Source organism: Nerophis ophidion, linkage group LG06 (assembly GCF_033978795.1).
Source record: "Nerophis ophidion isolate RoL-2023_Sa linkage group LG06, RoL_Noph_v1.0, whole genome shotgun sequence".
In the NCBI taxonomy this organism is placed as follows: domain Eukaryota; kingdom Metazoa; phylum Chordata; class Actinopteri; order Syngnathiformes; family Syngnathidae; genus Nerophis; species Nerophis ophidion.
Window position 1 is genome coordinate 71280481 of NC_084616.1, and position 27270 is coordinate 71307750.

The following is a 27270-nucleotide window of genomic DNA, read 5'->3' on the forward strand; positions in this document are numbered from 1 at the left end:
TATGGAAATTGACATCATTTTTGATCCGTCGTTAAGAATAGACACCTTTGAAAAGGTTTTTCTGACCATTAAAAACGCCGACGCCGCCGCCGCTCCCCAACTAACCCTAAGCACCACGTGCTGCAGGCCTTTAAAAAAGTTAATTGCCTGCTAACCTACAATTCTGGAGCCAGAGCCTTGAAACCGCAAGAAGCCACAAGTATTCCCAGTTCATGGCAGCTATTCTGTCTGCCTCCGCTTTGGTGCGGCCCAGACATGCTCCTGCTGGGAACTTCCAAGTCCTCGTATCCATACACGGGCGAGCATCAGGCTGACCCCCAAGTGCAATATTTGACAGAAAGCTGACATCTCTGCACGGCAGCCAAGGCCTTTAACGAGCTCACCACACAAGTCAAATGGTCAAATATTTCATTGTGTAAAAAAAAAAAAAGGCTAATTCCAAGTGTAAACGTGCTGGTGTGGAGTCCAAAAAGAGATACTCACCCCAGGCTTCTCCCCCTGGTCTAAAGGCCATGTCAGCCAGCCCAGCTCGCCTCCTGAGGACTGCATGTCCAGAAGCACCTCTGTGTGGAGACACCAGAACATTTGTTGGTACAAGACGGGTCAACAAGATACACCATCTCCATTAATAAATAATTATGCTTTTTGTTTATTATTAGTCAGTTGAAGGTCCTGTACTACAAACCCCGTTTCCATATGAGTTGGAAAATTGTGTTAGATTTGCAAATAATTTTCAACCCATATTCAGTTGAATATGCTACAAAGACAACATATTTGATGTTCAAACTAATACATTTTCTTTTTTTTGCAAATAATCATTAACTTTAGAATGTGATGCCAGCAACACCTGACAAAGAAGTTGGGAAAGGTGGCAATAAATACTGATAAAGTTGAGGAATGCTCATCAAACGCTTATTTCGAACATCCCACAGGTGTGCAGGCTAATTGGGAACAGGTGGGTGCCATGATTGGATGTAAAAACAGCTTCCCAAAAAATGCTCAGTCTTTCACAAAAAAAGGATGGGGCGAGGTACACCCCTTTGTCCACAACCACGTGAGCAAATAGTCAAACAGTTTAGAAAAACATTTCTCAAAGTGAAATTGCAAGAAATTTAGGGAATTCAACATCTACGTTCCATAATATCATCAAAAGGTTCAGAGAATCTGGAGAAATCACTCCACGTAAGCGGCATGGCCAGAAACCAACATTGAAAGACCGTGGCTTTCAAACCCTTAGACGGCACTGTATCAAAAACCGACATCAATCCCTAAAGGATATCACCACATGGGCTCAGGAACACTTCAGAAAACCACTGTTACTAAATACAGTCTGTCGCTACATCTGTAAGTGCAAGTTAAAGCTCTACTATGCAAAGCGAAAGCCATTTGTCAACAACATCCAGAAACGCCGCCGGCTTCTCTGGGGCCAAGATCATCTAAGATGGACTGATGCAAAGTGGAAAAGTGTTCTGTGGTCTGACAAGTCCACATTTCATCGTGTCATCCGGACAAAAGGGGAAGCGAACCATCCAGACTTTTATCGACGCAAAGTTCAAATGCCAGCATCTGTGATGGTATGGGGGTGCATTAGTGCCCAAAGCATGGGTAACTTACACTTATGTGAAGGCACCATTAATGTTGAAAAGTACATACAGGTTTTGGAACCACATATGCTGCCATCTAAGCGCCGTCTTTTTCATGGACGCCCCTGCTTATTTCAGCAAGACAATGCCAAGTCACATTCAGCACGTGTTACAACAGCGTGGCTTCGTAAAAAAAAAGAGTGCGGGTATTTTCCTGGTCCGCTTGAAGTCCAGACCTGTCTCCCATTGAAAATGTGTGGCGCATTATAAAGCGTAAAATACGACAGCGGATACCCCGGACTGTTGAACAACTGAAGCTCTACATAAAACAAGAATGGGAAATAATTCCACTTTCACAGCTTCAACAATTAGTTTCCTTAGTTCCCAAACGTTTATTGAGTGTCGTTAAAAGAAAAGGTGATGTAACACAGTGGTGAACATGCCCTTTCCCAACTACTTTGGCACGTGTTGCAGCCATGAAATTCAAAGTTAATTATTATTTGCAAAAAAAAAAAAAGTTAATGATTTTGAACATCAAATATCTTGTCTTTGTAGTGCATTCAACTGAATATGGGTTGAAAAGGATTTGCAAATCATTGTATTCCGTTTAAATTTACATCCAACACAATTTCCCAACTCATATGGAAATGGGGTTCGTACACAAATTTGGCCCCATGCAACTTCTAATATCCCCCTGAGAATTAGAGTCCACTGCAGTAAAAATTTATGTTTTTATAACAAAACTTTTTTTTGGTGTAACTTCGACTAATAAAATACACGAAATGTCCACTACAGAGAACCCTGTTTTTATTCCGGAGGCTATTACCACCCAAGCCTGGGTAAAATAAGCTTGTACCTTCAAAATAAAAGGAAAAACAGGTTATTACATGCTCTCTAACCACCCACGCATTGTTAAACAATATTGCATACTTGCGCTTTTCCCCATTACAAAAAGAACGAAAATAAAACTTCTTTTAACATTTAAAAGTTGTAGAAAATATTGAATGTGAAGAGAGAAAGAAAAAAAAAATGCATGTGTTAAATTTTTATTACACTTTTATGAGAGGGGCCGGTTTGGGACCCAAGGGTGAAACATGTGACCTCATTTTAAAGAAAGATTTCCCTAAAAATAATATCCGTCATTTGTTTTTTTTTGTTTTGCTTTTTCATGTTACTTAATTATAAAAATTAAGCAATTAAAAGACTTCCGGAGGTTTTACCTGCCTGCCGAGTGTCGCAACTGCTTGTGTAAAGTTGGCGTCCAACAATAAAATCAAACACCGTGATGGACAGCTGGCGTTGTTTTCAAAGTAAAAAAAATGATAAAAGTAGTGAATTAAACATTGTTTCGAGTTGTCAATACACACTTCCTGCTTTTAACGTCTTAAGGAGAGAAGTTTCTCCGCATGGCGTGGGTGTTCCACCACTACAGTAAAAAGTTGGCGAAAAGTTTTTCTTCAAAGTCAGAAACTCACCTTCTTTGGTCTGCAGGGTGATAAGGATACCGTTAATCAGAACATATGAAAATAATAAAGGCCGGACTCCTGTGAAGAAATCCATTTTGGTCAACTTTGTGGGTTTTTTTCCTCCCCCTGTGCTTCCTTCCTCTCTCTGTGCTCCTGACTGACTGACTGACTGACTGGAGGAATACTCTTTCTTTGCTGCTCATTCACAAAGCACCACCCGCCTGCTTGCTGGAATGTGTGTGTGTGTGTGTGTGTGTGTGGGTGTGTGTGTGTGTGAAGGGAGGTGTGTGAGTGTGTGGTTTATGAAGACTACTCCTGAGAAAGAAAACATAAATGCTGCATTCAGGAACATTTGGAATTGTCAACCTGAACACCATGAAGTTGCTCTTATGTGCTCTGTCTTACAGTTGTGGTCAAACATTTTCATACACTTGTAAAGAACATAGAATAGAATAAAATAGGACTTTATTGTCATTATATGTGCACGTAACAAGATTAAAGACTCCAGCTTAAGGTGCAGTAGTGGGGAAAAATATGGGGTGAAATAATCAATCAATCAATCAATCAATGTTTACTTATATAGCCCTAAATCACTAGTGTCTCAAAGGGCTGCACAAACTACCACGACATCCTCGGTAGGCCCACATAAGGGCAAGGAAAACTCACACCCGGTGGGACATCGGTGACAATGATGACTATGAGAACCTTGGAGAGGAGGAAAGCAATGGATGTCGAGCGGGTCTAACAAGATACTGTGAAAGTTCAATCCACAATGGATCCAACACAGTCGCGACAGTCCAGTCCAAAGCGGATCCAACACAGCAGCGAGAGTCCCGTTCACAGCGGAGCCAGCAGGAAACCATCCCAAGCGGAGGCGGATCAGCAGCGCAGAGATGTCCCCAGCCGATACACAGGCAAGCAGTATATGGCCACCGGATCGGACCGGACCCCCTCCACAAGGGAGAGTGGGACATAGAAGAAAAAGAAAAGAAACGGCAGATCAACTGGTCTAAAAAGGGAGTCTATTTAAAGGCTAGACTATACAAATGAGTTTTAAGGTGAGACTTAAATGCTTCTACTGAGGTGGCATCTCGAACTGTTACCGGGAGGGCATTCCAGAGTACTGGAGCCCGAACGGAAAACGCTCTATAGCCCAGCAGACTTTTTTTGGGCTTTAGGAATCACTAATAAGCCGGAGTCTTTTGAACGCAGATTTCTTGCCGGGACATATGGTACAATACAATCGGCAAGATAGGCTGGAGCTAGACCGTGTAGTATTTTATACTTAAGTAGTAAAACCTTAAAGTCACATCTTAAGTGCACAGGAAGCCAGTGCAGGTGAGCCAGTACAGGCGTAATGTGATCAAACTTTCTTGTTCTTGTCAAAAGTCTAGCAGCAGCATTTTGTACCAACTGTAATCTTTTAATGCTAGACATGGGGAGACCCGAAAATAATACGTTACAGTAATCGAGGCGAGACGTAACAAACGCATGGATAATGATCTCAGCGTCTTTAGTGGACAGAATGGAGCGAATTTTAGCAATATTACGGAGATGAAAGAAGGCCGTTTTAGTAACGCTTTTAATGTGTGCCTCAAAGGAGAGAGTTGGGTCGAAGATAATACCCAGATTCTTTACCGTGTCACCTTGTTTAATTGTTTGGTTGTCAAATGTTAGCGTTGTATTATTAAATAGAGTTCGGTGTCTAGCAGGACCGATAATCAGCATTTCCGTTTTTTTGGCGTTGAGTTGCAAAAAGTTAGCGGACATCCATTGTTTAATTTCATTAAGACACGCCTCCAACTGTTTGTCAGCTTTAGGGGCATGTAGAGTTGGGTGTCATCAGCATAACAGTGAAAGCTAACACCCTATTTGCGTATGATGTCACCTAGCGGCAGCATGTATATGCTGAAGAGTGCACAAGAGGTAATAAAAGAAAAACTAACAATTGAAATAAACAGACTAATATCCAATAAAAATAATAAGAAATCCTGTACAATATACAAAACACTGTAGAAATACAAAATACTTTACAATATACAGAACAAGACAAGAGTACCGAAGTAATAAATAACAATCAGTGTCGGACGTATTGCTCTCGAAGGGTAGTATTGCACAGTAGGGTATTAGGGTAGGATATTGTACAGGGGTGAAGTGAAGTGACTTATATTTATATAGCGCTTTTTCTCTAGTGACTCAAAGTGCTTTACATAGTGAAAACCCAATATCTAATTTTTTAATTTACACCAGTGTGGGTGGCACTGGGAGCAGGTGGGTAAAGTGTCTTGCCCAAGGACACAACGGCAGTAACTAGGATGGCGGAAGCAGGGATCGAACCTGCAACCCTCAAGTTGCTGGCACGGCTGCTCTACCAACTGAGCTAATCCGTGAATTATTATTATTATTATAAGTTAGAGTTCAACATGGTGACAGCTCTGGGAAAGAAGCTGTCTCTGAGCCTGTTTGTTCTGGCTCTGATGCACCTGTATCGCCTGCCTGATGGTAGCAAGTCGAACAGGTGGAAGCCAGGGTGTGTGCTGTCCTTGGTAATGTTTTTTTGCTCTGTTGAGGCAACGGGAGTTGTGTAAATCCTTCAGGGAGGGCAGGGGACAGCCGATGATTTTTTTTGTGCCGACTTTATGACCCTCTGAATCGCCTGTTTGTCTGCTTCAGTGCAGCTGGCGTACCACACCGTTATGCAGTACGTCAGCAGGCTCTCGACAGCCGAGCGGTAGAAGGTCACCATCAGCTGTCTCTCCAGTCTGCGCTTCCTCAGCACCCCCAGGAAGTGGGGTCTCCGCTGGGCCTGCCGGATGACCGCAGTTGTATTTTGGGTCCAGGACAGGTCAGCAGATATGCGTGTCCCGAGGAACTTGAAGGAGTTGACTCTCTCCACCTCCTCGCCGTTGATGTAGAGGGGTTGCGGGGTCTGTAGTGTTTTTCCTCAAGTCAAAGATGAGTTCCTTGGTTTTTGTGGTGTTCAGTGCCAAATTATTCACTGAACACCATGGAATGGCCATGAATTTACCATGAATTGATTAACGTGGACCCCGACTTAAACAATTTGAAAAACTTATCCGGGTGTTACCATTTAGTGGTCAATTGTACGGAATATGGGCTTCACGGTGGACAAAGGGGTTAGTGCGTCTGCCTCACAATACGAAGGTCCTGCAATCCTGGGTTCAAATCCAGGCTCCGGATCTTTCTGTGTGGAGTTTGCATGTTCTCCCCGTGAATGCGTGGGTTCCCTCCGGGTACTCCGGCTTCCTCCCACTTCCAAAGACATGCACCTGGGGATAGGTTGATTGGCAACACTAAATTGGCCCTAGTGTGTGAATGTTGTTTGTCTATCTGTGTTGGCCCTTCGATGAGGTGGCGACTTGTCCAGGGTGTACCCCGCCTTCCGCCCGATTGTAGCTGAGATAGGCGCCAGCGCCCCCCGCAACCCCAAAAGGGAATAAACGGTAGAAAATGGATGGATGGATGTACGGAATATGTACTGAACTGTGCAATCTACTAATAAAAGTTTCAATCAATCAATGGCTGTCTTGAGTTTCCAATAATTTCTACAACTCTTACTTTTTTTTCTGATAGAGTGATTGGAGCACATACTTTTTGTTGGTCTCAAAAAATATCCATTAAGTTTGGTTCTTTTAGCAATTTATTATGGGTCTACTGAAAATGTGACCATATCTGCTGGGTGAAAAGTACCGTATTTCCTTGAACTGCCGCCGGGGCGATAATTAATTTAAAACCTCTTCTCACTCCTGCGCTTACCAAAGGCATGCGGTAAAAGTAAGGATGCGCTAACTATTTTTAAAACCTCTTCTCACTTTGGCACTTACCAAAGGCATGCAGTAAAAACATTAGTGTGATGTAAGCTTGGACCTTAAATCCTACTGAATAGCTCTTAATCTTCTTCCCTTTATGCAATTTCAAATTACCGGTATTGAAATCAGCCTCTTCCATTTTGAAAATGATGACAGGGTAAGTGTCACTCGTGACATCACGAGTTTGACCAGGCGGTAATACTTGACATGTGCTAATTGTTTTGCGAAGCGAGTTTGACCCGGCCGTAATTCAAGGCAGGCGCATACTATATGCCCTGCGGCAATTCAAGGAAATACGGTATACATACAACAACATACAACATGGTGCCTATCTCAGCTACAATCGGGGGGGAAGGCGAATACACCCTGGACAAGTCGCCACCTCATCTTGTGGCACACCTGCTCTCAATTAACCCGACAGTATTAAGGCTCGTCACTGACAGCTTGGGCTCGCCGGTTATTGTATCCCGAACTCCTCCCGTGCATGCACCCGCTTCACCAGTCCTGGTACGTTTTCGCTACTTTGTCCTGAATTCCCTAACCTCTCGTGTGTTAATTTCCTAGTCCCCCTGAGGTAAAATAAATGATAAATGGTTTGTACCTGTATAGCGCTTTTCTACCTTCAAGGTACTCAAAGCGCTTTGACACTACTTCCACATTCACACACACATTCACACACTGATGGAGGGAGCTGCCATGCAAGGCGCCAACCAGCACCCATCAGGAGCATGGGTGAAGTGTCTTGCTCAGGACACAACGGACGTGACGAGGTTGGTACTAGGTGGGATTTGAACCAGGGACCCTCGGGTTGCGCACGGCCACTCTCCCACTGCGCCACGCAGGATTTTTTTGTGTTGGACTCTTGCCTTGCTCAGTGTGCCCTGGCCCTTTCACCTACCGACCTCTGAGGAAACTATTTTGTCCAGATTACATGGTGTGCGTTTCTGCCCCATCACCCTTAGTTATCCCTTTTTGTGTAATTAAATTCCTTCATTTTTGTAATCCCACTTTGTCTCCCGTCTCTGCATCCTTGGGTCACCCCCACTTGACCAAGATCTATGCTAGATTTTGACCAAAGAACCACCATTATATGTTATGTAGACCACAAGGAAGAGTTTTTGTCTCATATATAAAACCATTCATCAGCAGTGCGCCCTATGGTTTTGAAAATACGGTAATCTTAGCAGTGGTTAACTTCTTTTTACACTTTTATGATGATTAAAAAGTTACTTAAAACTGTGTCTGTACAGGTAATAAAGATTGACACAGGAACCGATTCATTCTATATTCATTTTTCTGTGCTTGTTCTTAACCTTGTGGTGATCCATTGCATACCGAACAGCTAAGTTATATCCTTGCTGATATAAAAGTGAGGGAGACAAATGACCTTTCAAAATGTCAGAGTTGGAATGAGATATGCAACAATTCCAAAGATACCTTTGGTATGACACATTTCCCACCCTTCCTACCCAGCGGGGAACACGGCCAAACTACACAAGCACACGACTGAGGCTGGCAACAATCTCAGGAGTTGAAGCCGCAGAAACGTCCGCAAGACATCAATCCAGGTGACAACAATGTTTGATGAAATCTCTTTCGTGAGCGTAAACAAATGCCGCCATCAGATGCTGGCGCTATAAGCTGATGCTATCACTATTGTGCTTCACCGGTCAAAGAAGAAAGTGTTTCAAAACACTGTTTGGGGTCAAAACACTCCACTTTTTAAAGTGCTTTTATCAGATTTGAGGGCTGAGTCGCCTTGTGACCGCTGAAAGTGCACTTTTGGGTTCACTCCCAGCCAGCTGGGACAGGGACTTGTCTGATCTTGTTAGCCTAAATATACAAATAGAAATATGTCATACATTCCATCAGAGGAAGGAATTTACACATTTAACCTACCATTAGACACACACCACACTAATGAGTGTTTACCACACATCGTGTGTTGGGGCAATGTCAAAATTACGTAATTGTTTTCTTGGTTACCTATGACACATGTTTTTTTTTTTCTTTAAAAAGGTGAAAAAGAGTTATACATATATTTAAAAACAAATCTGTGTTAGTATCAGCATTTTACTCAGTGGTGTGCGGTCAGGGACAGCAAGGCCTTCTCTGCTGGCCTATCATACCCAGAAATCCATCCATCCATCCATTTTCTACCGCTTATTCCCTTCCGGGGTCGCGGGGGGCGCTGGCGCCTATCTCAGCTACAATCGGGCGGAAGGCGGGGTACACCCTGGACAAGTCGCCACACCCCGGACAAGTCGCCACCTCATCGCAGGGCCAACACAGAAATCATGATCATAATTAAATCAATCAATCAATCAATCAATGTTTACTTATATAGCCCTAAATCACTAGTGTCTCAAAGGGCTGCACAAACCACCACGACATCCTCGGTAGGCCCACATAAGGGCAAGGAAAACTCACACCCAGTGGGACATCGGTGACAATAATGACCCAGTGGGACGTCGGTGACAATAATGACTATGAGAACCTTGGAGAGGACGAAAGCAATGGATGTCGAGCGGGTCTAACATGATACTGTGAAAGTTCAATCCACAATGGATCCAACACAGTCGCGAGAGTCCAGTCCAAAGCGGATCCAACACAGCAGCGAGAGTCCCGTTCACAGCGGAGCCAGCAGGAAACCATCCCAAGCGGAGGCGGATCAGCAGCGCAGAGATGTCCCCAGCCGATACACAGGCAAGCAGTACATGGCCACCGGATCGGACCGGACCCCTTCCACAAGGGAGAGTGGGACATAGAAGAAAAAGAAAAGAAACGGCAGATCAACTGGTCTAAAAAGGGAGTCTACTTAAAGGCTAGAGTATACAAATGAGTTTTAAGGTGAGACTTAAATGCTTCTACTGGTTCTAATGCTTCTAAAGATAAAATATTTTTTTTTATTTACTTTCCATAAATATCTAAAAGTATTTATATTCTCTCCATGTCATATTATGCTCGTTCCAGTGCTGTTGTTTTTAAGTTAAAGTTTGTATCCAATTGGAATTCAGATAGCTTATGTTGCAATGCTGTACGAAATGAAGTGAATTGAATTATATTTATATAGCGCTTTTCTCTAGTGACCCAAAGTGCTTTACATAGTGAAACCCAATATCTAAGTTACATTTAAACCAGTGTGGGTGGCACTGGGAGCACGTGGGTAAAGTGTCTTGCCCAAGGACACAACGGCAGTGACTAGGATGGCGGAAGCGGGAATCAAACCTGCAACCCTCAAGTTGCTGGCACGGCTGCTCTACCAACCGAGCTATACCGCCAAAATCTGCCCGGAGCTGTCACGGCGGGAAAGGGTCGCAGCTTACTGCGAGGTTTGTTCCCCCGGGATGCAAACGGACCTCTCCGGACAGGACTTACAGGTAGGAGCATGGTTTATTCTTGAAACTCAAAGTGGTACAACAAAACGAAACACAAAGCAAAAACACAACGCGCTGAACGCACTTGGAGCTAACACTTAGCATAGACCATGGACATGGAACACTCACTAAACTGTGGCATGAAATAAACAAGACTTACGTAGACAAGGCCGACTGACCGGCAAAGGCAGGCTTTAATAACGCCTCTGATTATAAACAGGTGAGCGTCCCGAACACCAGAGGCTGGTGAACCAAACCAAACTCAGAGGTGTCACAAACAGGAACTAAAGGAGTCCAGAACTAACAGAAAAAACAAAAACATGATCCGGACCACGGATCATGACAGGGGCCTTCAGAATCGACAATGCGGGCGTCTATGAACAGGGACATACAGTTAATAGACAATTGCGATAGCCAAATCAGATCACGACTTGTTGTCAGTAAGGCCTTCTAGCTGGCCTCGCGTTGGACGTGACATTTACGCATCCTGTGATTGGATACTCACCGGGACCGTTAGCGGATGAATTTGAGAAAACATAGAGTTGATAGACAGTTGCGATAGCCAATCACATCACAGAAGCCTGTCTGGGTAGCCAGATGTTAACGAGATTATGATTGGATACTCACTTGTACTTCTAGAGTGAGTATCCATTCACAAGTTTCACTTTAGCAGAAACCGGGAAGTGTTGCGCCCTAGAAGGAGAACAAAACATTGATCCGGTGGCAGATATATATTTGCAGGGCCATTTTCAAGAGGGATATTTAAAGAGAAACCACATCTTGTGAGACGATGTCGAAGCTAGCTCAGCTGTTCTGGCGATGAAATTTGGAAATGCCCTCCATTTCCACTTGAATCATTCGTCTACGAGGGGTACCGCTGGCTTATACGGCGTCAAAAGGTTTCTACAAATTCAGTTAAAATATTAAATTTTTTTAACTTTTAATGCGTGTTTTTGCATTTTTAATATTAACAGTACAACATAAGATATGTTTTAGTTGCTGATGTGGGTTAATTGATTTTTAAATGCGGCAGAAAACAACCTGTTTTGTACACTGTTGATGTTATTTAATCCGAAGTAGGGCGTAAATGTGTTCCTGTATAGCATGGGTGTCAAACTCTGGCCCGCGGGCCAAATTTGGCCCGCCGTATAATTTCATCTGGCCCTTGAGGCAGTGTCAAATTAACATTAGAGCTGGCTCGCCGGTACTATACAGCGGCGGTGCCGCTATAACACCGCATTCATCGCTAATACTCATACTTCCCAACCCTCCCAATTTTCCCGGCAGACTCCCGTTTTTTCAGTGCCCCTCTCGAAAATCTCCCGGGCAACCATTCTTCCGAATTTCTCCCGATTTCCACCCAGACAACAATATTGGGGACGTGCCTTAAAGGCACTGCCTTTAGCGTCCTCTACAACCTGTCATCACGTCCGCTTTTCCTCCTTACAAACAGCGTGCCGGCCGAGTCACGTAATATAAGCGGCTTTTCACACACACAAGTGAATGCAAGGCATACTTGGTCAACAGCCATACAGGTCACACTGAGGGTGGCCGTTAAACAACTTTATCACTGTTACAAATATGCGGCGCACTGTTAACCCACACCAAACAAGAATGACAAACGCATTTCGGAAGAACATCCGCACCGTAACACAACATAAACACAACAGAACAAATACCCAGAAACCCTTGCAGCACTAACTCATCCGGGACACTACAAAATACACCACCCGCTACCAACAAAACAACAATTTTATTTTAAAATATATTAGCCTGTGGAAAAAGTTAATGTTGATATTTACCCCAGAAGGCTGCAAATAGAAAAGAGGCATTCATTTTTTTATTTACATTTTCTTTAATATGCCATTGATATTTTTACGTTTGTTTTTTGAAAGTTGGTTTTGCACTATTAAGTTATATCAGCGTTGCTTGTTCCATATTCAGTGTTAAAGCAAATATGTGTAGCAAACTGAGCAATAATTAACGTTTTATTCATGCACTTTCTTTTGCTACTTCAAGGCTTGAATGTTTGATTCATTCATTATTATTTTATTTTCAAATGTATTATTAGCCTGTTGAAAAAGTTTATTTTGATCTTTACGTTAGAGGGCTGCAAATAGAAAAGAGGTATTCAATTTATACTATAATTTTATTTGATATGCCATAGATATTTTTCTATTATTATTGTTATTATTTGAAACTCGATTTTGCATGTCACTATACAGTTATATAAGCCTTGCTTGTTCAATGTTTAATGCAAATCGTGTTTGGGTCCCTATTAAAAGGTTAATTTGTTCAACCTCAGCCCGCGGCTTCGTTCAGTTTTAAATTTTAGCCCACTCTGCATTTGAGTTTGACACCCCTGCTGTATAGTGTATCTCCAGCAATGGTCATGTGGTGACATAAACGATGGTATTTTAAGAGGTAATCATTGAAGTCGGACTTCACTGCAGGCCTAGGTGTGAAGCACACGGCACTCCACTGATATTTCTACAATGCAACACTGCCCTTTGTAGACCCCTGGTTTATTGACATATATCATTCCGCTCTCCCGGAAAGTTTGAATTTTAGTTAGGGAGATACATACATAACATTTATTTAAATTAAAGATTAAAAAAAAACTTAAACTCTAAATTGAAGTTGTTTATTGATAGTCTTAGCAATGAAGTAACTGTAAAACTGAGTAGACATTGGAAACTATATTAATATACACATGAAGTGCACATACATGCAATAATCAGGTTAAATGGAAAAATATAAACGGGATAAAGGGTGGTCATGCTAACATACAATGGGCCAGTCCATTGAAAGGCTAACAAATAAAAAAGCATTGTGACTGTTTTAAACTTGTACAAATGTTTAATTAGATTTTCACAAATTTAATATCAAACACATTTTTTTTTTTACAAACAAGCATATAGTCACCAAACTCTGTGGAAGCGAAAATGAACCACCATCTTTGTACTACCAGGCCAATCTGTTGCTCTACACTTGTGCAGTGTGCGCACATATGTGTGTGTCTGTGAGCCCTGACTAGCTACATATGTCTGTTGCTCAAACCTCAAACTCAAAGTTTAAGACAAATAACATCACAAGTGTTTAGTGGAAGTTTGGAACACTGTATTTATTGTGGCAGCCCGCCACAAGTAAACGAATGTGTCACCATCATGCGTCGCTGCGGTAGTTATGACCTCAAGATGCGGGAGACAGATGGTGACGTGCAAGTGAGAGTCTTTATATTATCAAGAACACGAATGATTTGTGCAGTAGGGAAGCACAAAAGCTGTGCTAGTTAGCAATGCGAAACAACAGGTGTAAGTATTAAAAATATAGTCTGTAATGACAAACTTAAACAGTCAGTAACAAAGTCAATGAGAAACCTAAACAGTCAGTAACATAGTCAATGACAAACCTAAACAGTAACAAAGTCAATGAGAAACCTAAACAGTCAGTAACATAGTCAATGAAAAACCTAAACAGGAACAAAGTCAATGAGAAACCGAACCAGTCAGTAACAAAGTCAATGACAAACCTAAACAGTCAGTAACAAAGTCAATGACAATCTTAAACAGTAACAAAGTCAATGAGAAACCGAAACAGTCAGTAACAAAGTCAATGATAAACCCTAAACAGTAACAAAGTCAATGAGAAACCAAAACAGTCAGTAACAAAGTCAATGACAAACCTAAACAGTCAGTAACAAAGTCAATGACAATCTTAAACAGTAACAAAGTCAATGAGAAACCGAAACAGTCAGTAACAAAGTCAATGATAAACCTAAACAGTCAGAAACAAAGTCAAAGACAAACCTAAATAGTCAGTAACAAAGTCAATGAAAAACCTAGACAGTAACAAAATCAATTAGAAACCCAAACAGTCAGTAACAAAGTCAATGACAAACCTAAACAGTCAGTAACAAAGTCAATGACAAACCTAAACAGTCAGTAACAAAGTCAATGACAAACCTAGACAGTCACAAAGTCAATGACAAACCTAAACAGTCAGTAACAAAGTCAATGACAAACCTAAACAGTCAGTAACAAAGTCAATGACAAACCGAAACAGTAACAAAGTCAATGACAAACCTAAACAGTCAGTGACAAAGTCAATGACAAACCTAAACAGTCAGTAACAAAGTCAATGAGAAACCTAAACAGTCAGTAACAAAGTCAATGACAAACCTAAACAGTCAGTAACAAAGTCAATGACAAACCTAAACAGTAACAAAGTCAATGACAAACCTAAACAGTCAGTGACAAAGTCAATGACAAACCTAAACAGTCAGTAACGAAGTCAATGAGAAACCTAAACAGTCAGTAACATAGTCAATGAAAAACCTAAACAGTAACAAAGTCAATGAGAAACCGAACCAGTCAGTAACAAAGTCAATGACAAACCTAAACAGTAACAAAGTCAATGAGAAACCAAAACAGTCAGTAACAAAGTCAATGACAAACCTAAACAGTCAGTAACAAAGTCAATGACAATCTTAAACAGTAACAAAGTCAATAACAAACTTAAACAGTCAGTAACATAGTCAATGACAAACCTAAACAGTAACAAAGTCAATGAGAAACCGAAACAGTCAGTAACAAAGTCAATGACAAACCTAAACAGTCAGTAACAAAGTCAAAGACAAACCTAAATAGTCAGTAACAAAGTCAATGAAAAACCTAGACCAACAAAATCAATGAGAAACCCAAACAGTCAGTAACAAAGTCAATGACAAACCTAAACAGTCAGTAACAGAGTCAATAGCAAACCTAAACAAACAGTAACAAAGTCAATGACAAACTTAGACAGTAACAAAGTCAATGACAAACCGAAACAGTCAGTAACAAAGTCAATGAGAAACCTAAACAGTCAGTAACAAAGTCAATGACAAACCTAAACAGTAACAAAGTCAATGAGAAACCTAAACAGTCAGTAACATAGTCAATGACAAACCTAAACAGTAACAAAGTCAACGAGAAACCTAAACAGTCAGTAACATAGTCAATGACAAACCTAAACAGTAACAAAGTCAATGAGAAACCTAAACAGTCAGTAACATAGTCAATGACAAACCTAAACAGTAACAAAGTCAATGAGAAACCGAACCAGTCAGTAACAAAGTCAATGACAAACCTAAACAGTAACAAAGTCAATGAGAAACCGAACCAGTCAGTAACAAAGTCAGTGACAAACCTAAACAGTAACAAAGTCAATGACAAACCGAAACAGTCAGTAACAAAGTCAATGAGAAACCTAAACAGTCAGTAACAAAGTCAATGACAAACCTAAACAGTAACAAAGTCAATGAGAAACCTAAACAGTCAGTAACATAGTCAATGACAAACCTAAACAGTAACAAAGTCAACGAGAAACCTAAACAGTCAGTAACATAGTCAATGACAAACCTAAACAGTAACAAAGTCAATGAGAAATCGAAACAGTCAGTAACAAAGTCAATGACAAACCTAAACAGTCAGTAACAAAGTCAATGAAAAACCTAGACAGTAACAAAGTCAATGAGAAACCCAAACAGTCATTAACAAAGTCAATGACAAACCTAAACAGTCAGTAACAGAGTCAATAACAAACCTAAACAGTCAGTAACAAAATCAATGAGAAACCTAAACAGTCAGTAACAAAGTCAATGACAAACCTAAACAGTAACAAAGTAAATGAGAAACCCAAATAGTCAGTAACAAAGTCAATGAAAAACCTAGACAGTAACAAAGTCAATGAGAAACCCAAACAGTCAGTAACAAAGTCAATGACAAACCTAAACAGTCAGTAACAAAGTCAAAGACAAACCTAAATAGTCAGTAACAAAGTCAATGAAAAACCTAGACAGTAACAAAGTCAATGAGAAACCCAAACAGTCAGTAACAAAGTCAATGACAAACCTAAACAGTCAGTAACAAGAGTCAATAACAAACCTAAACGGTCAGTAACAAAGTCAATGACAAACCTAGACAGTAACAAAGTCAATGAGAAACCCAAACAGTCAGTAACAAAGTCAATGAGAAACCTAAACAGTCAGTAACAGAGTCAATAACAAACCTAAACAGTCAGTAACAAAGTCAATGACAAACCGAAACAGTCAGTAAAAAAGTCAATGACAAACCTAAACAGTAACAAAGTCAATGACAAACCGAAACAGTCAGTAAAAAAGTCAATGACAAACCTAAACAGTAAGAACGTCAATGAGAAACCTAAGCAGTCTTAGTAACAAATTTAATGAAAAACCTTAAACAGTCAGTAACAAAGTCAATGACAAACCTAAACAGTCAGTAACAAAGTCAATGACAAACCTAAACAGTCAGTAACAAAGTCAATGAGACACCTAAAGAGTCAGTAACAAAGTCAATGACAAACCTAAACAGTCAGTAACAAAGTCAATGACAAACCTAAACAGTCCGTAACAAAGTCAATGACAAACCTAAACAGTCAGTAACAAAGTCAATTACAAACCGAAACAGTAACAAAGTCAATGACAAACCTAAACAGTCAGTGACAAAGTCAATGACAAACCTAAACAGTCAGTAACAAAGTCAATGACAAACCTAAACAGTCAGTAACAAAGTCAAAGACAAACCTAAAGAGTCAGTAACAAAAGTCAACGAAAAACCTAGACAGTAACAAAGTCAATGGGAAACCCAAACAGTCAGTAACAAAGTCAATGAGAAACCTAAACAGTCAGTAACAGAGTCAATAACAAACCTAAACAGTCAGTAACAAAGTCAATGACAAACCGAAACAGTAACAAAGTCAATGAGAAACCTAAACAGTCAGTAACATAGTCAATGACAAACCTAAACAGTAACAAAGTCAATGACAAACCTAAACAGTCAGTAACAAAGTCAAAGACAAACCTAAAGAGTCAGTAACAAAAGTCAACGAAAAACCTAGACAGTAACAAAGTCAATGGGAAACCCAAACAGTCAGTAACAAAGTCAATGAGAAACCTAAACAGTCAGTAACAGAGTCAATAACAAACCTAAACAGTCAGTAACAAAGTCAATGACAAACCGAAACAGTAACAAAGTCAATGAGAAACCTAAACAGTCAGTAACATAGTCAATGACAAACCTAAACAGTCAGTAACAAAGTCAATGACAAACCTAAACAGTCAGTAACAAAGTCAATGACAAACCGAAACAGTAACAAAGTCAATGACAAACCTAAACAGTCAGTGACAAAGTCAATGACAAACCTAAACAGTCAGTAACAAAGTCAATGAGAAACCTAAACAGTCAGTAACAAAGTCAATGACAAACCTAAACAGTCAGTAACATAGTCAATGACAAACCTAAACAGTAACAAAGTCAATGAGAAATCGAAACAGTCAGTAACAAAGTCAATGACAAACCTAAACAGTCAGTAACAAAGTCAATGAAAAACCTAGACAGTAACAAAGTCAATGAGAAACCCAAACAGTCATTAACAAAGTCAATGACAAACCTAAACAGTCAGTAACAGAGTCAATAACAAACCTAAACAGTCAGTAACAAAATCAATGAGAAACCTAAACAGTCAGTAACAAAGTCAATGACAAACCTAAACAGTAACAAAGTAAATGAGAAACCCAAATAGTCAGTAACAAAGTCAATGAAAAACCTAGACAGTAACAAAGTCAATGAGAAACCCAAACAGTCAGTAACAAAGTCAATGACAAACCTAAACAGTCAGTAACAAAGTCAAAGACAAACCTAAATAGTCAGTAACAAAGTCAATGAAAAACCTAGACAGTAACAAAGTCAATGAGAAACCCAAACAGTCAGTAACAAAGTCAATGACAAACCTAAACAGTCAGTAACAAGAGTCAATAACAAACCTAAACGGTCAGTAACAAAGTCAATGACAAACCTAGACAGTAACAAAGTCAATGAGAAACCCAAACAGTCAGTACCAAAGTCAATGAGAAACCTAAACAGTCAGTAACAGAGTCAATAACAAACCTAAACAGTCAGTAACAAAGTCAATGACAAACCGAAACAGTCAGTAAAAAAGTCAATGACAAACCTAAACAGTAACAAAGTCAATGACAAACCGAAACAGTCAGTAAAAAAGTCAATGACAAACCTAAACAGTAAGAACGTCAATGAGTAACCTAAGCAGTCTTAGTAACAAATTTAATGAAAAACCTTAAACAGTCAGTAACAAAGTCAATGACAAACCTAAACAGTCAGTAACAAAGTCAATGACAAACCTAAACAGTCAGTAACAAAGTCAATGAGACACCTAAAGAGTCAGTAACAAAGTCAATGACAAACCTAAACAGTCAGTAACAAAGTCAATGACAAACCTAAACAGTCCGTAACAAAGTCAATGACAAACCTAAACAGTCAGTAACAAAGTCAATTACAAACCGAAACAGTAACAAAGTCAATGACAAACCTAAACAGTCAGTGACAAAGTCAATGACAAACCTAAACAGTCAGTAACAAAGTCAATGACAAACCTAAACAGTCAGTAACAAAGTCAAAGACAAACCTAAAGAGTCAGTAACAAAAGTCAACGAAAAACCTAGACAGTAACAAAGTCAATGGGAAACCCAAACAGTCAGTAACAAAGTCAATGAGAAACCTAAACAGTCAGTAACAGAGTCAATAACAAACCTAAACAGTCAGTAACAAAGTCAATGACAAACCGAAACAGTCAGTAACAAAGTCAATGAGAAACCTAAACAGTCAGTAACAAAGTCAATGAGAAACCTAAGCAGTCTTAGTAAAAAAGTCAATGACTAACCTAAACAGTCAGTAACAATGTCAATGACAAACCTAAACAGTAACAAAGTCAATGACAAACCTAAACAGTCAGTAACAAAGTAATTGACAAACCTACACAGTTAGTAACAAAGTCAATGACAAACGTAAACAGTAACAAGGTCAATGAGAAACCTAAGCAGTCTTAGTAACAAAGTAAATGAAAAACCTAAACAGTCAGTAACAAAGTAATTGACAAACCTAAACAGTTAGTAACAAAGTCAATGACAAACCTAAACAGTAACAACATCAATGAGAAACCTAAGCAGTCTTAGTAACAAAGTAAATTAAAAACCTAAACAGTCAGTAACAAAGTCAATTAGTAACAAAGTCAGACCTGGATCATTTTGTTTTGTTTTGCTTAGCGCTTCACACGTTTGATCTTTGTGCACTCCCCAGCTGCACATCTTTTTTTTTGTTTGTTTTACCTGCATTTTCCCTAAAAAAAACAGCTTCTTTTACGCACTTGCTTTCCGTCTCTGCGTCCCGGGGTCCAGACATACACTAGAACATTACAGAAAGTAATGATTGTTTTGTTTTGATCCCAACATTTTGAGATAATCCCCCCTCATTGCAGTTATTGTAAGACATGCATCTCCAAATATTGTTTTCATTTTACTTCATGAACAGCCTTTTGAAAAACTAAATCCAGGGTGACAACATTTTAAGAAACCCCATATGGTTAATGAAAAGCATGCATCTCCACCTGTTTTTAATATCTACAAATGTGGCGTCCACATGGCTCTTCCCCTCCCTCCTTCTCCACTCACTGACATATTTGCTAGCAAGAGTTACCAATAAAGGTAAAAGTTATATATGTCATTTATATGGAATTCAAATTGTTTTCTGCGTGTAAACTATATTAATTTTCCATAAAAAGTGTTTTGTGTTTATTTTTTCGTCAGAAACAAATTAATTGGATTTACATTATTTCTTATACTGCCATGAGGTGGCTACTTGTCCAGGGTGTACACCGCCTTCCGACCGATTGTAGCTGAGATAGGCACCAGCGCCCCCCGCGATCCCAAAGGGAATAAGTGGTAGAAAATGGATGGATGGATTATTTCTTATAGGAAATGTTGCTTTTGTGATACGGTTTTCTAACTAACCAAAAGAGAGGTTTTGGTCTATCACTGGACTGAAAACAGTCATAAAAAAGTAGTTGCATGCTTTTCAGAAGTGAAACCCAATATGTATTCTATGTATTTATTAGCAAGGTGTACAAAGTACAAAACCCAAAACCTGGGAAGTTGCAAATCCTTTTCAACTCATATTCAATTGAATAGACTGCAAAGACAAGATATTTAATGTTCTATCTGAGAAACTTATTTTTTTTGCAAATAATCATTAACTTCAAATTTAATGGCAGCAACACATTGCAAAAAAGTTGGCTCAGGGGCATTTTTACCACTATGTTATACAGCCTTTCCTTTTAACAACATTCAGTTAACATTTGGAAACTGGGGAGACCAATGTTTGAAGCGTTTCAGATGGAATTCTTTCCCATTTTTGCTTGATTTACAGTCAACAGTCCAGGGTCTCCATTGTGGTATTTTAGGCTTCATAATGCGCCACACATTTTCAATGGGAGGCAGGTCTGGACTACAGGCAGGCCAGCCTAGTACCCGCCCTATTTTACAACAAAGCCACGCTGTTGTAACACATGCAAAATGTGGCTTGGCATTTTCTTGCTTAAAACAAGCAGGGGCGTCCATGAAAAAGAAGTTGCTTGAATGGCAACATATGTTGCTCCAAAACCTGTATGTACTTTTCAGCATTAATGGTGACTTCACAGATGTGCAAGTTACCCAAGCACTAATACACCCCCATACCATCACAGATGCTGGCTTTTGAACATGTCGCCTATAACAGTCCAGATGGTCTCAGTTCCTCTTTGGTCCGGAGGACACCACGCCCACAGTTTCCAAAAACAATTTGAAATGTGGACACGTCAGACCACAGAACACTTTTCCACTTTGCATCAGGCCATCTTAGCCGGCGGCGTTTCTGGGTGTTGTTGATAAATGGCTTTCGCTTTGCATAGTGGAGTTTTAACTTGCGCTTACAGATTTAGCGACAAACTATAGTTACTGACAGTGGTTTTCTTAAGTGTTCCTGAGCCCATGTTGTGATACCATTTAGACACTGATGCCGGTTTTTGATTCAGTATCGCCTAAAGAATCGAAGGTCATGGGTAATGCCGCTTACACGAAGTGATTTTTCCAGATTCTCTGAACCTTTTGATGATATTACAGACCTTAGATGGTGAAATCCCTAAATTCTTTGCAATAGCTCGTTGAGAAATGTTCTTAAGTTGTTCGACAATTTGCTCACACATTTGTTCACAAAGTGGTGACCCTCGCCCCATCCTTGTTTGTGAATGACTGAGCATTTCATGGAAGCTGCTTTTATACCCAATCATGGCACCTACCTAAGTTTGAGTTTATTTGGAACATGCAAACATACACCATGATACCTCACAAATTCCAGTTTCTCTTTTCAACATGTTTGAAAAAGAGTAGGAAGAAGCAGAGCTTATTTAATCCTACCCCTTTTCTTTTACATAACAGTTGCTATAACTTTTGTCCACTTCCTGTTCTCAATGTATTCACAATATACTCCATAAGTATTCACAATAAAAAATAAATAAATAAAATTTGGTGAAGTAAGTTACATTTCATATGGTGAGATGAGCAACATTATTTTGAAAATGAAGGGATGGATGGATGAATAAATTCAGAATGTTAATCATGGTTCTTCTTCTTTGTACTTTATAAACACTTTAAGATGGAAGAGTTTCTTGAAGTGGATTATATTAGTACATTGTTTGATTTATTTGCTTAATCCATTCCATAATTTAATTCTACATACTGATGATGTACTGAAGGTTTTAAGTGTTGTAGCTGCATACAAATGCTTTAAATTAAATTTTTCTCTAAGATTATATTTCTCCTCTTTTTTTTGAGAAGAATTGTTGTATATTCTTGGGTAGCAGATTATTCTTTGCTTTGTTTATAATTTTAGCTGTTTACAAATTCACTATGTCGTGGAATTTCAGCATTTTCGATTCAATAGATAAAGGGTGTTCTCTATACTGCGATGAAGTGGCGACTTGTCCAGGGTGTACACCGCCTTCCGCCTGATTGTAGCTGAGATAGGCACGAGTGCCCCCTGCAACTCCAAAGGGAATAAGCGGTAAAAAATGGATGGATGGATGTTCTCTATATCCAACATTATGTATTATTCTAACTAATCTTTTTTGTATCACCAATTAGCCTGTTCACCCGTGGGATGTTCCAAATAAGCGTTTGATGAGCATTCCTCAACTTTTCTCTGTCATTTTTGCCACTTGTGCCAGCTTTTTGATACATGTTGCAGGCATCATATCAATCAATCAATCAATCAATGTTTATTTATATAGCCCCAAATCACAAATGTCTCAAAGGACTGTACAAATCATTACGACTACAACATCCTCGGAAGAACCCACAAAAGGGCAAGGAAAACTCACACCCAGTGGGCAGGGAGAATTCACATCCAGTGGGACGCCAGTGACAATGCTGACTATGAGAAACCTTGGAGAGGACCTCAGATGTGGGCAACCCCCCCCCTCTAGGGGACCGAAAGCAATGGATGTCGAGCGGGTCTAACATGATACTGTGAAAGTTCAATCCATTGTGGCTCCAACACAGCCGCGAGAGTTCAGTTCAAGCGGATCCAAGACAGCAGCGAGAGTCCCGTCCACAGGAAACCATCTCAAGCGGATCAGCAGTGTAGAGATGTCCCCAACCGATACAGGCGAGCGGTCCATCCTGGGTCCCGACGAGCGGTCCATCCTGGGTCTCGACTCTGGACAGCCAGTACTTCATCCATGGTCATCGGACCGGACCCCCTCCACAAGGGAGGGGGGGGACATAGGAGAAAGAAAAGAAGCGGCAGATCAACTGGTCTAAAAAGGAGGTCTATTTAAAGGCTAGTGTATACAGATGAGTTTTAAGGTGAGACTTCAATGCTTCTACTGAGGTAGCATCTCGAACTGTTACCGGGAGGGCATTCCAGAGTACTGGAGCCCGAACGGAAAACGCTCTATAGCCCGCAGACTTTTTTTGGGCTCTAGGAATCACTAATAAGCCGGAGTCTTTTGAACACAGATTTCTTGCCGGGACATACGGTACAATACAATCGGCAAGATAGGCTGGAGCTATGCAAAGGACGAAAACCGGACAGGACTTGCAGGTAGCAACTTGATTTAATTATAAAATAACAATACTGGTACAAAAACAGGAAACAAACTGACTGCATGATGTGCCGAGCGCACCGGAAGCTAAGGCTAACACTTAGCACAGACTGTGATACTTAGCAGGGGCTAGAAGACAAGAATAAACTTACGTGGTAGTCGCGTGATGCAAAAACAAAGAAGCTAGACTGAGTCATTGGCAAAAGCAATGATGACAAACAGGTGTGCGTCAGGAACACAAGCGGCAGGTGAAAATAATAAGTAACCATGGAAACCAACTGAGAAGTGCACACACAGGAACCGAATGAATCCAAAACAAACAGAAAACACAAAAAGACACAAAAAGACACAAAAATCTAAATCAAAATGTGATCTGGGCAGCAGATCATAACAAAAAATAACAAAGTTTACCAGTTCGAATGTTAAATATCCTTTCTTTGTGGTCTATTCGATTAAAAATAGGTCGAGAAGGATTTGCAAATCATTGTATTCTGTTTTTTTTTTACCATTTACAGAATCCTTTCTAATGTGGGTACTGATGTTATCCAATATTGTTTTAAGGAACCTTCAAATGTGCACAAAATGTTCACCATAAGGCAAGACAAACGTGTATATTATTTAAAAGCCTACTGAAATGAGATGTTCTTATTCAAACGGGGATAGCAGGTCCATTCTATGTGTCATACTTGATCATTTCGTGATATTGCCATATTTTTGCTGAAAGGATTTAGTAGAGAACATCCACGATAAATTTCGCAACTTTCGGTGTTAAAGGGGAACATTATCACAATTTCAAAAGGGTTAAAAACAATAAAAATCAGTACCCAGTGGCTTGTTTTATTTTTCGAAGTTTTTTTCTAAATTTTACACCTCTCCGAATATCCCTAAAAAAAAGCTTTAAAGTTCTTGATTTTCGCTATTTGGGATGCGACTGTCCATTTCCCTGTGACATCATACAGGGCTGCCAATACGAACAACATGGCGGTTACCACAGCAAGATATAGCGACATTAGCTCGGATTCAGACTCGGATTTCAGCGACTTAAGCGATTCAACAGATTATGCATGTATTGAAACAAATGGTCGGAGTATGGAGGCAGATAGCGAAAACGAAATTGAAGAAGAAATTGAAGCTATTGAGCGAATAGCTATTGACGCTATGCGGCCATAGCATGGGTGTACCTAATGAAGTGGCCCATAGCATGGCTGCCTTATTAGCATCGCCGGTAAAACGTGCGGACCAAACGATCAGGACTTTCGCATCTTGTGACACTGGAGCAACTTAAATCTGTCAATTGGTAAGTGTCTGTTTCGCATTAAATGTGGGTATCTAGTTTCAAATGTACATTCAGCTAGCGTAAATAGTATGTTAGCATCGATTAGCGTAGCATGGTAGCATCGATTAGCTGGCAGTCACGCTGCGACCAAATATGTCTGATTAGCACATAAGTCAACAACATCAACAAAACTCACCTTTGTGATTTTGTTGACTTAATCGATGCAAATGCATCTGCAGGTTATCCATACATCTCTGTGCCATGTCTGTCTTAGCATCGCTGATCAAATGTGCAAACACTCCGGCACATTCGATGGGGTCTGGCGGCAGATTTCTTGCCAGTGGTGCAACTTGAATCCCTCCCTGTTAGTGTTGTTACACCCTCCGACAACACACCGACGAGGCATGATGTCTCCAAGGTTCCAAAAAATAGTCGAAAAAACGGAAAATAACAGAGCTGAGACCCGGTGTTTGTAATGTGAAAAGTATATCTGAACAGCCGATATGGGCATCTACATCAACTATATGATTTGCCTGAGAAGCTGGACAGGACAAAAAAAAAAAAAAAAAAAGAAAATGAATATGGCGGGTGTATTACCTCGGTGACGTCACGTTCTGACGTCATCGCTAAAAGACCGATAAACAGAAAGGCGTTTAATTCGCCAAAATTCACCCAGTTAGAGTTCGGAAATCGGTTAAAAAAAACATCAAAGTATATATTGACTCTTGCATAGGTTTGGTGATAATGTTCCCCTTTAACAGAAAAGCCCTGCCTCTACCGGAAGTCGCAGACGATGACGTCACATGTTTGATGGCTCCTCACATATTCACATTGTTTTTAATGGGAGCCTCCAACAAAAAGTGCTATTCAGACCAAGAAAACGACAATTTCCCCATTAATTTGAGCGAGGATGAAAGATTCGTGTTTGAGGATATTGATCGCGACCGACTAGAAAATAAAAGAAAAAAAAAGAAAACGCGATTGCATTGGGACGGATTCCGATGTTTTTAGACACATTTACTAGGTTAATTCTGGGAAATCCCTTATCTTTCTATTGTGTTGCTAGTGTTTTAGTGAGTTTAATAGTACCTGATAGTCGGAAGGGGTGTCTCCACGGATGTCTTGACGCGCAGTGTCTCAGGGGAGTCGACGGCAGCTATGGACGGCACGAGCTCAGCTTTTCTCCGGTAAGAACTGACTTTTTAACCACGATTTTCTCACCGAAACCTGCTGGTTGACATGTGGTCGGGATCCATGTTCTCTTGATCCATAGGAAAGTTTCACCTCCAGGAATTTTAAACAAGGAATCACCCTGTGTTTGTGTGGCTAAAGGCTAAAGCTTCCCAACTCCATTTTTCTACTGTGACTTCTCCAATATTAATTGAACAAATTGCAAAAGATTCAGCAACACAGATGTCCAAAATACTGTGTAATTATGCCGTTAAAGCAGACGACTTTTAGCTGTGTGTGTGTGTGCAGCGCTCATACTTCCTAAAAACCCGTGACGTCTTGCGTACACGTCATCATTACACGATGTTTCGAAGACGAAACTCCCGTAATTTAGTAAACTAAAAAGGCCGTATTGGCATGTGTTGCAATGTTAATATTTCATCATTGATATATAAACTATCAGACTGCGTGGTGGGTAGTAGTGGGTTTCAGTAGGCCTTTAACACTCACACATTGCAGACAGGATTTAACTGTTCAATCCGCCATGTGCTTTCTTACTGTATTCATCCTAAGCCCCCCCCCCCCTCTTAAATCTCAAAGAAGAAGACCGCAATGGACAATAGTTACACTTCGGCCTTCCTGTCTATGTGGCAGCCTGCATGCAGGGCGACACAATCGTTTGCATCACCTAATTAATGCACAATTGTTTGCCACCCTGAAAGGATCCAGCGGCTTTGTCGCGTCCCGTCTCCACGTACAGAGGGGCAATCAGAGTGACAGGCGCAGAGAAATGTATTCATATAAGCATAATGGCCGCGTTCAATAGCCGCCTTCAATTCAACAGCTGGCCCACTAATGGCCTGTCATAACTTATGGGAGATATATCCCAAAAATGCCGAGTGTGCAGACAGATAAGGGAGGCTTAATCGAGTACTTCGGGGTCACGGGAGGGGAATGCGATGAGTGGGAGCGACTGTTGCTAGGGGTTCGCTGGAAATATTTTATCATCTGACTTGAAAATTTAAAGGACGGAATGTTGAGTGTGGGGATGATGACGAGTCTTTGAATGCAACACGAACACTTGATCCTCTGCTGTTGTTGTGTGTGTACTTTGCAACCAGCGTGCCTGCCATCATTACAATACAGTGTGGCATTGATTGGACACGACCCCCCCCCCCCCCACCCACCCACCCCCAACACACACACACACACACACACACACACACACACACACACACACACCTGTGCCCCTTACACTGCGGGAAAGGAGGTGAACCTCCTCAGGCCAAGGCTGCACTACCCCATCAAAATGCCCCTCCCTCTTCCTCCTCCTGTGCCCTGGTGAGGGTCCAGTTTCACACCCGACCCCCCTCCCCCACTCCCTCCCTTCCCACGCCACAGATGAACGCCATGGGTCTCCATGAGCTTATAAAACCCTCCACCCACGCCCTACGCCTCCACACCATGCTCCCTTTACCCTCTCATGTTCATGCTGCAGACTGCAAACCGGAACCAAAAGGACCATGTTTGGTAACATACCCAAAGTCCAAAACAGGATCCTCAAGTCCCAGCATAAAG

General features: G+C 40.6%; 1 protein-coding gene across 2 annotated transcripts in view; it reads right to left on the reverse strand.

Annotated features, from left to right (window-relative positions):
• epha2b (eph receptor A2 b) overlaps nt 1-3295 on the reverse strand; it is a 122303-nt gene extending 119008 nt beyond the window's left edge. The window contains exons 1-2 of one of the 2 annotated variants that reach the window (XM_061904782.1): nt 3059-3295; nt 484-563 (exon numbers count right to left, since the gene is read on the reverse strand). In XM_061904782.1, the coding sequence (XP_061760766.1) occupies nt 484-563; nt 3059-3143 (165 nt within the window). In that variant the 5' untranslated portion in view covers nt 3144-3295. The remainder of the gene's footprint in view (nt 1-483; nt 564-3058) is intronic. The other variant, XM_061904783.1, reaches the window with a different exon arrangement.
• Between the last annotated feature and the right edge of the window lie 23975 nt (nt 3296-27270).